We start from the raw sequence: 10,484 nt of genomic DNA on the forward strand, positions 1-10,484 counted from the left end.
GGTCTTTTAGGTCTTATTAAAGATCCAGATAAGAAGAATGCTTCGTTCTGCTAGATTTGACATTTTGCAAGGGGACCATTTGGTGTATGTAGTACAGACCTCATCCTACAAGCTAGTACGTTTCACTTGTTTTGTTCTGTTCACCAAACATGACAGGAAAGACTTGTCTTGAAAGCACTCAGGATTTTAGTGTTGTCTTATGTGGTGCTTATCTTTTTTTTCTGTTGTTTTTCAGGGTATAATCGACTACATTTTCTATTCTAAACCTCAGCTGAATACCTTAGGCATCCTGGGCCCTCTGGACCACCACTGGCTGGTTGAGAATAACATCAGTGGCTGCCCGCACCCCCTCATTCCCTCTGACCACTTCTCACTTTTTGCACAACTGGAGCTCTTACTGCCTTTCCTGCCCCAAGTCAACGGCATCCACCTTCCTGGCAGGAGGTAGTCAAGCACCTTCAGAGGACAGCCTTGATTCACTTGTAAACTTGTGAAAATCTGAACATAGGGGAGTGAGGTATGGCCACTGAGGATTTTTGTTTGCTTAAGAATGATTTGGATTTTCAATCTGATTATTTGATAAGGATATAGTATGAAAGCCAGGTGCTAGCAACAGACAAATTCTGAGCCCAATATGCTTTATACTGCTAGACAGGGATTGGTGTGTTTGCACCTATCTTTAATTTGTTATAAGAAATTTTCCTATTTCTTCTATCCAATATAATATTTTCATGCCTTGAAATAGGAAAATGTTTGAACAGCATATTCTCTTTGCACAGAAATCTGTAGCACTACTTTTTTGAGGCCAGTAGTAACATCCAGAGACCATTCTTCCATACTTTACTCCCTCCTTTTTCAGATTTGTTTGTAAAATACAGAATCTGAATTTAGCCTTTATGATTGTATATGATCCACAGAAGACCTGATTTATGAAATTTTGTACTAAAAAAAATCATTTGGAAATGATTGTATTGTAAACTAAGGCTAAATTTTTTTTAAAGAAAAAGAACCCGTTTCATGTGTTATAAAGGCCAGCTTGTAAAAGAAGCTGCAACAGACTTTCTCTGCTTGTGGTTTGCACTCTTAGGGTTTTGTTAGCCCTTTTGTACTACTTTATTTTTAAATTGAGAACATGGTTCTTTACATACAAATCTGCTTAAACCTGAGGATGTTTTCAGACCAGAGGCAACTTATTCATGAATTTTTATGAAAACTATCTACCAGGACAGATAAGCCAAACAGTGATGATCTGTAGACATTTATGGACTGAATGTAATGGTTGATATATGTACATTCTGATATTTTTAAATCTAACTTTTTTAAGTTAAAAAACTACAGCTGCTTAGGTACAGCTTCTTAACTCTTTTTTGAGACACTTCCTGTCCAATCTCCACTGTGCCTGCCTAAATTTGTTCTCACCAAGCACTGCCTGTGCATGCAGAGAAAATCTGTGCATCCTCTTTTATATTTTTAAAATACTGTTTAACATTTGTGAGAATTTTATGAAAATGCTTTTGTATGAGCTGTGGCTTTTTCCCATTGTGAAGCATTGAATATCACATTTTGGAACATGTTATAGGGTGAGTCCCTGGATCTTTGCTCACCAGATCCAAGCACTGCTTCTCGGTGTCGTTGCAGTGTGCTGCTTGTCACCCGGAATACTACTATCATGTGAATTCTTTTTGTTGTCCGTGTATTCCTTAGTCTTTTTGTTATTTTTTTTAATCCTTTTTTAAGAAGAAGTAATTTTCCATTTATGAAGCAGTATGAATTAGATGTATTTTCAAAACAGGTCCCTAAGACAATTCTTCAGATCATTTTTTAAATGACTAAGTCATTTTAGTGTGTCAACCAAGATAAAAGTTACATCACACCCTCTATTTTGCCTGTAGTGCCGTTAGTAGAATAGAGATGAAAACCAGCTTTAACTTTGCAAAGTGAATGTGTACATGGTCTGTTCTCATTTATTAATTCTTCTCTCAAAAGTCAAATGAATTCAGAGGGAGTTTGGTCAAACTGCTTTTGTTTCAACTGCAGGCAGGGGAGCAAAAGGACACCATGTGAGCATTAGGAAAAAAAATATTGACTGTTACTAACAATTTTTATATAGAGAATGAGTCATTTGGGAAATGATTTTTTTTTTTTTTTTCCTTTTAAAAAATTCTCCAAAAGGTTTTGATGTTGAATCTTTGTCTTGGACCTGTTTCTTTCCTTTGAGGGTTTTTTGTTTTTTGTTTTTTCTAGGATTTCATTGTGATGTTTTGGTTTTGTTTTCTGCTTTTTGTTTAAGTTGTGCTGACACCAAACACATCCAGTTTATAATCAGAACATTGGAAAGCTCGTATTGATGTAGAACCAGTGCATAACTTTGTATGGGGTTTTGTTATTGGTTTTTTTGTAGAGTGTGAATAAAAGGTATGTTTACTCATTTTTCCTGAACACTGTGTTGGTAATATGCATCATGACAATTTCCAGTGAAGGTGAGCTGGAGCTGGTTAGACTAATGAGGCTGAGGAAGCAGCTTTTCCTACGATCTGCATTATGTAATCACAGGTCCAGAGAGCATTATGGAAGCGGGAGAGAAGGAGCACTTACTCATTTTGTGTTTGTTAATGGAGGATGTCATCTTTTCATAGATGCTGGAGCTAGAGTGCACTTGTTAGATGCTAAAGGTTTGAGCTTTACACAAAATGTATTCATCTGTATTTGTTATTGTCTACAATATATTTGAATTTGGGGCAGCATATTAAGATATAATGGCCTGTTATGTCTTGAAAATACTTGTTTTGCCTCTTCCAGGCATACTGCATTCTGTGGATCAGTTTGAACAGCTTCTCCACCTTATTTGGACAGTGATAAATTGAACCAAGAGTGTAGATTTACAACTGTAACCTTCAAAAGAGGAAGAAATATTTGGGGTCTGTAGGAAATAAACAGTCACACCAAAATAGACAATGATGCTTTTGTTAAGAAAGGTTTCATGTTTTAGGTATTTTCTGTGTCCTAAATAATTTTCAATAATCTATACTCCCTCAAATGCAATAAAAACTAGTATATTTTCATGGTGTAGATTTTTTTTCAAAAATTCTGTAACAAATATATTTAATGTGTTGCCATAATGTAATTTCAGTGTTTTTGCTGGATAAATCCATTTTAGAAATGTTTTACAAAAAATTTAGGGCATGTTTTCTGTTTTAAAGATCAGAAGTTTGAAGGCACTCAAGTCCTTGTTGCAAATCTCTTGAAGTACAGCTTCACCATATTAATGGTAATTATTTATACTTTGAGAATTTAAATTAATTTATGGCATAATTTAAGCTAAAGTTGTAGAAATGAATTGTTGAGTGCAACTTTAATAGTCCCAAAGATAGGCAGAGAACATCTCCAAAAATATGGGTTTTGTGTGTGTGTGTGTGTGTGTGTGTTTTTAATATGATTTAGTGACAACCAGGAAAACTTACTTGGGGTTATTAGCACTTTCAAACTTAGGGACATTATTAAATTGGATGGAATGCACTTCTAAATGTTTAAATTAAAATTTCAAAGCTCTTTTGAGATTCAGGTTCTCAATAATAACATTCAAGTTTTAGAGTTTCACTTTGTACTATTTAAATTTATGGAAACTAGTTTCCATATTGACTTCTAAGGTTTTGGGGTCATATATAAGGACTGAAACCAAGCTAGGCAAAACAATTACAGCATTGTTTTTTTTAATAAAGCTATCAGAATATCCAGTACAAATGTTGCAGATAATTCCAAGAACTCCTTTAGCAGATGTTCTTCACCATTCATAAACAGTATTTTAAGATGTTCACTTTGCTCTTCTTTTTGGTTACATAAATTTTAGTAACTGGTATGTTGAAGTAGTGTCTAAAATAAAGTATCTAGTCTTTATTCACAGTACATTATCTTGTGTAATGCACTGGACTAACTCTTGTTTACCATTCATGTAACAAAACCCAGCACATTATCTGCACTATAAGCTCAAAGAATGTCCCATTCGCCCAGGCAGCTCTTTGATGAGGGTGGTGGGAAACTGAATATACCATATGGACTGGTGGTGACAAGGGCTTGTACTGTTCTTTTCAGTGGAACCTTCTTGGTCAAATTGTAACTAGCTAGTATTATATTTATATACAGGGTCTTTTTTCTTTACCGATGTATTTTCCTACTCATAGCCAACCAATAAATTCAATATCTGTTTCAAATATTTTAGAAGTGTAATTTGTATAGCTGTAGTACTGAGGTTTGAGGAAAAATAGATGTTAATCAGCAGACCGCGTATTTAAAATTCTGAATCATCTGGGACAGGGTTGTAACTCACCCTTCCAAAGGGAAGAATGCAGGGGGACAGGGCCATGATATGGGGAAATGGTGTAAACTAATGTATTTCTTTATTGGCTGTTATTCTGTATAACACTTATATCTTTGCCAAAGTTCAATTTTATATTTAGGCAACTGATGGTCCTTTTGCATTTAGGATTTTCGTTGTTGTTACCTTATACCTCATGATATAAGAAATGGGCTCATGTGTCTTCCGTCTTTTGGAAGGAGGTTGACATATTTTAAATAAATGCTTTTAAATACAGTAGCAAACGTTGTGTCGGGGTTATAATAATTCATTAAATGTTTTACTTGTTGCCTCTATTTTGTTGTATATGTAAACTTTAAAAACGTGTGACTTCGTAAGTCTTCAGATGTCAGCTTACAATTGAGAAAACATGAGTTCCTTTGCTTTTAGAAACTACTTCTACAGCAAACGTAAATTTTTATGTACATGTGGGAAAAATTCAAAATCTGGACAGTTTAGATAAAATGAATATTTGCTTTGATCTCCAATTTTTAAAGTAGGCATGTTCTACTTAATCCTTAATACAGTGATGCACATTAGGGGGATATATTCTGAGAAATGCATCCTTAGGCGATTTTGCCATTGTGTGAACATCAGATTGTATTTACACAAACCTAAATGGTGTAGCCTGTTACATATCTCAGCTTTGTGGCTTAGCCTGTTGCTCCTAGGCTGGAAACCTGTAGAGCATGGTACTGTAGTGAACATTGTAAGCAGTTGTAAGACAATGGTAAAGACAGAATAGGCCGGGAAACATGGAAAAGACATGAACATGGAAAAGATAGAGTAGGCCAGGTGCGGCGGCTCATGCCTGTAATCCCAGCACTTTGGGAGGCCAAGACCATCCTGGCTAACATCGTGAAACCCCGTCTCTACTAAAAAATAAGGCCGGGCACGGTGGCTCAAGCCTGTAATCCCAGCACTTTGGGAGGCCGAGACGGGTGGATCACGAGGTCAGGAGATCGAGACCATCTTGGCTAACACGGTGAAACCCCGTCTCTACTAAAAATACAAAAACTAGCCAGGCAACGTGGCGGGCTCCTGTAGTCCCAGTTACTCAGGAGGCAGAGGCAGGAGAATGGCCTAAATCCGGGAGGCGGAGCTTGCAGTGAGCTGAGATCCGATCACTGCACTCCAGCCCGGGCGACAGAGTGAGACTCCGCCTCAAAAAATAAATAAATAAATAAATATTAAAGAACAGGCGTGGTGGCGGGCGCCTGAGTAGTCCCAGCTACTCAGAAGACTGACAAAGGAGAATGTCGTGAACCCGGGAGGCAGAACTTGCAGTGAGCCGAGATCACACCACTGCACTGCATCCTGGGCGACAGAGTCAAAACAATGGTATGTCTGAGGCTGGATACAGTGGATCATGCCTGTAATCTCATTTTGGGAGGCCGAGGTGGGCGGATCACTTGAGGCCAGGAGTTCAAGACCAGACTGGGCAACATGGTGAAACCCCATCTCTATAAAACAGAAAAATTAGCTGGGCGTGGTGGCACATGCCTGTGGTCACAGCTACTTAAGAGGCTGAGGTGGGAGAATTGCTTGAGCCCAGGAGGTGGAGGTTTCAGTGAGGAGATTGTGGCACTGTACTCCAGCCTCAGTGACAAAGTGAGACTCTGAGAAAAAAAAAAAAATCTGAATAGGTAGCTCTGTTATATCTTATGGACCATCCTCATATATGTGGTCAGTCTTTGACGAAAATGTCATTATGCACGGTGCATGACTATGCAATTTTACCACTCTAGTTTTTCTTCCTCCATATAATTGTCAAAAAATAAGTATAAAAAAGTTAATAGGTTGGGTGCAGTAGCTCATGCCTATAATCCCAGCACTTTCAGAGGCCGAGGTGGGCAGATCACTTGAGCCCAGAGGTTCAAGACCAGCCTGGGCAATATGGTAAAAGCCCACCTCTATAAAAAATATAAAAATTAGGCCGGGCGCGGTGGCTCAAGCCTGTAATCCCAGCACTTTGGGAGGCCGAGACGGGCGGATCACGAGGTCAGGAGATCGAGACCATCCTGGCTAACACGGTGAAACCCCGTCTCTACTAAAAAACTACAAAAAACTAGCCGGGCGACGTGGCAGCGCCTGTAGTCCCAGCTACCCGGGAGGCTGAGACAGGAGAATGGCGTGAACCCGGGAGGCAGAGCTTGCAGTGAGCTGAGATCCGGCCACAGCACTCCAGCCTGGGTGACAGAGCAAGACTCCGTCTCAAAAAAAAAAAAAAAAATATATATATATATATATATATATATATATATATAAATTAGCTGGGCATGGTGGTGCATGCCTATTGTTCCAGCCACTCGGGAAGCTGAGACAGGAGGATTGCGTGAGCCCGGGAGGCTAAGGTTGCAGTGAGCCCGGATGGCACCACTGCACCCCAACCTGGGTGACAGAGCAAGACCCTGTCTTAAAAAAAACAAAAAAATTAATGAAGTATGTGCCATGTTACTTGATAAATTCCAGTTAATGTTCTTTAAAGGAACAAGTACCTAAAAAGACATGAACTGAAATATATTTAGAATAAAGTTTTTAGGTTTTAGATAACAATGTTATATATTGAGAGTTTTATTCCCTTTTTAGACTATTATTTAGGTATTCAAATTGACTTTAAAATAAGCTTTTACAGGTATTATAAAGAATTTTAACATAATGAGTGGTTATGTATTAGAAGAAACTTGTAGAAGATAGTTTTCTACTAGAATTTTATGAGAATTTGAGAAATGTTTTTGTAAGTAGATTTCCCCTGAATAATATTTTAAATAGATTGTTACATAAATGAGTCTAACCAGCTAGTCTAGCTAGGGGTTGGGAGGACGGCTGGATTGCAAAGTAACATGAAAACCAGTTTCTGCAGTTTCAGCACATTTAACATTTTTAATCAAATGAACGAGGAGATGTCAGTTTCCTCATTTTCTTTGAATCACAAACTTTTAGATCACTCTAATCTCCCCAAAATCTGTTAAAGGAGTTTGGGTCTGTTACAGGAAACTTGGCTTGCTCTGTCAAGCCCGACCTGAGGCCAGCTTCAAGAGCTTTAATTGCTGGATACCTTCCAGCTTACCAGCAAAGTGAATCAAAGCTTCTGGGCTTACAGAGTTACCCAGTAGTAAGTTGCCTAAGCTTACTTAAAATTGAGAGATTTGCAATTGTCAGACTCTGTGCTTAGTTTGGAAATAAAGATTTAGAGGCATCATCCTTCCAGTTGTTCGTTGACCGTAAATCTAGTGCACTGGGTGCTGAAGATGCGATAGGTGTGGAGGAAGAAACGGGCTACTGGGAAGGTAGCCATAGCGGCGCTGTGCAGGGTGCGTTAAAAGGGGAGATGGATACTTGGTGTCACACTAGTTAGCTGGTTTCTGGTGTGGTCCAGTTGACAGCTAAGCTGAGGCGGGCTTGCAGAGCAGCAAGCCTAGAAAGGAAAGGAAATTTTGAAATATTTAGGAAAGGGAAGTAATAATATCAATTCCTGCCTTGTGTGGATGAAGAGACGGATAAATGAGTTGTTTAACCCTGACTCAAAATCTGTGTCTGCCACCAAGGCCCCCATTTTTCCTTTACCCATCTGACAAAAGTATTTAGTTGAAGAATCTTGTTTCTCAAGCTGGATTTTACTTCATTCCCCATTATCATTTATTCAGATTTTAGTCTGCAAGAGAGATCCATGGTGCCCCTACTAAACAGCGTAGTAATTCCAGAAAATGATAAAAGGTAGCATTTGATGCTAAATTAATTCTTTTAGCCTGTTTCCCTTTGACTTTTTGTATTACTGAAAATAGTTTAAATGTAAAAAGACTGCCTTTCTGAGGTTGCTGGTAAGACCCAGCATTGGAAGATGTGTGGGCAGAGCAGCACACAACCGGTGAAGGGAGGGATCCAAGAATCCTCAGCTCTGCGAAACCCCACTCATGTGCGGTGTTCAGCGTGGTGGCCTCTAGCCATGTGTGGCGTCTGAGCATTTGAAATATGGCTGTTGTGACTGGTACTGAAAAATACTCTTTTTTGTTAAGCAAAACGATTTTTATAGGATCACATGTTTATAGGATCACATTTATCTTTTAATTGTTGCATTGTTTAAGATAGAGAACCAATACATTGCTTGTTTGTATGACACATAAACACATTGCCAGATGGTATCAAAGAATTGACTTCATTCTAACAGTATTTTACTACTAACCAAAGTAACATTATAGTGTATTTATCTAAATGTTATATGCAGACAGTTACTGTGCCTATGTAAATCCTAATTAGTAAAGTGAGATGTATGTTCATATTTTTCTAGTTTAAAAAATATACATGAGGCCAGGTGTGGTGGCTCACGCCTGTAATCCCAGCACTTTGGGAGGCCGAGGCAGGCAGATCATGAGGCCAGGAGATCGAGACCATCCTGCCCAACATGGTGAAACCCCATCTCTACTAAAAATACAAAAATTAGCCAGGCATGGTGGTGTGTGCCTGTAGTCCCAGCTACTCAGGAGGCTGAGGCAGAAGAATCACATGAACCTAAGAGGCAGAGGTTGCAATGAGCTGATACCATGCCAGTGCCCTCCAGACTGGCAACAGAGGGAGACTCTCAAATATATATATATACACACACACACAGATATACATGTACACACATATACACACATATATACATACAAATTATTAAATTTAAAATCAGTGGTGGCTCATGCCTGTAATCCCAGCACTTTGGGAGGCTGAGGTGAGTGGATCTCCTGAGGTCAGCAGTTCAAGACCAGCCTGGCCAACCTGGTGAAACCCTGTCTCTACTAAAAATACAAAATTAACCGGGCGTGCTGGCAGGCGCCCAGCTGTTCGGGAGACAGAGGCAGGAGAATTGCTTGAATCCGGGAGGCAGAGGTTGCGGTGAGCCGGGATCGTGCCACTGCACTCCAGCCTGGGTGACAAGAGCGAGACTATCTCAAAAAATATAACGATAATAAATAAGACAGTTTAAAGATCATATCTTTGCTAATTATTATTTGCTGAATTGTGAAGGAGTTTTAGTGATTCATTGTTCTGTTGATTCCAATTTAAGATTCTTTTGCAACAAAAGGAATGCTGTCATGTATGCAATAATCTAAAGCAAAATACGTCAGTCTATGGTGCACATTTTCTCTCAATATCACACTGAATATGAGTGAACTAAAGGTGAAGCTCCAAAGAAAGGAAAAGCTTATTTGTGATGTTCACAGACAGGTACAATAATTTATGTTGAAATTGAAACTTTATAATGCAAATAATTATATCAGGAATATGAATTTGATGCATTTTCTGACATTTAAAATTTTAATTGTAATTTAACATTTTATAAGCTGCAAAAACTACAAGTAAAATTTGAAGAACACTGTTGATACACTGATAAACTTAGAGTAGCTGCCAAGCATGGTGGCTCACATCTGTAATCCCAGCACTCGGGGAGGCCAAGGCAGAAGGACTGCTCGAGGTTGGGAGTTTAAGACCAGCCTGAGCAATACAGGGAGACCCTGTCTCGAAAAAATAAAATTTAGAGTTTTTTAAATTATGCATTACTGCTTTGAATTTGATGTTCATATTCTAGAGTCAATGCAAGAATTCGTGAGTACTTAGAAACAAATACTTTTGCTACAAAGTTCAATAGATTCCCATAAAACGGAAATAGCAGGTTTGTTGATGTGGGTCCAAAAAAAATTTTTAAATGATTTTGGGGATTTGATTCAGTTATAAAACAAGTATATTTGGTACAACTTTGGTATGTGAATCAACTTTTAAGATTCAGCTATGTGATATTTATAGGAGATGCACTTCAGATGTAAAGGTGACACATAGGCTGAGAGTACAAGCATGGAAGAAGATGTCATGCAAACAGGAACTATAAAAATTGGAGCTATACTAATGTCAGGCAAAATAGACTAGGAAACAAAATGTTCCTAGAGATAAAGAAGGATATCTTCTAATGATAAGCAACAACAAACAACAAAGCCCCAAACTACAGGAAGCAAAAACTGACAGAATGGAAGGGAGAAACTGACAATTCAGCAATAATAAATGGAAATTTCAGTACCTTTCTCTGAATAGAACAGCTAGGCATTAATCGATGTGAATAGGAAACACCAACTGAACCTGATAGACAAGTAAAATAATA

General features: G+C 38.4%; 1 protein-coding gene across 8 annotated transcripts in view; it reads left to right on the top strand.

The window, feature by feature from the left end:
* Positions 1 to 4,596, top strand: part of CNOT6 (CCR4-NOT transcription complex subunit 6) — an 88,981-nt gene extending 84,385 nt beyond the window's left edge. For 4 of the 8 annotated variants that reach the window (XM_030927214.1, XM_030927216.1, XM_030927217.1 and 1 more), the window contains one exon: positions 236 to 751. In XM_030927214.1, coding sequence (XP_030783074.1) covers positions 236 to 448 — 213 coding nt within the window. In that variant the 3' untranslated portion in view covers positions 449 to 751. Of the gene's footprint in view, positions 1 to 235 lie in introns of all 8 variants that reach the window. The other 4 variants (XM_030927215.1, XM_010375030.2, XM_010375029.2 and 1 more) reach the window with 3 other exon arrangements.
* Positions 4,597 to 10,484: the final 5,888 nt, after the last annotated feature.

The sequence above is a fragment of the Rhinopithecus roxellana genome, chromosome 3 (genome assembly GCF_007565055.1).
Source record: "Rhinopithecus roxellana isolate Shanxi Qingling chromosome 3, ASM756505v1, whole genome shotgun sequence".
Taxonomy (NCBI): Eukaryota; Metazoa; Chordata; class Mammalia; order Primates; family Cercopithecidae; genus Rhinopithecus; species Rhinopithecus roxellana.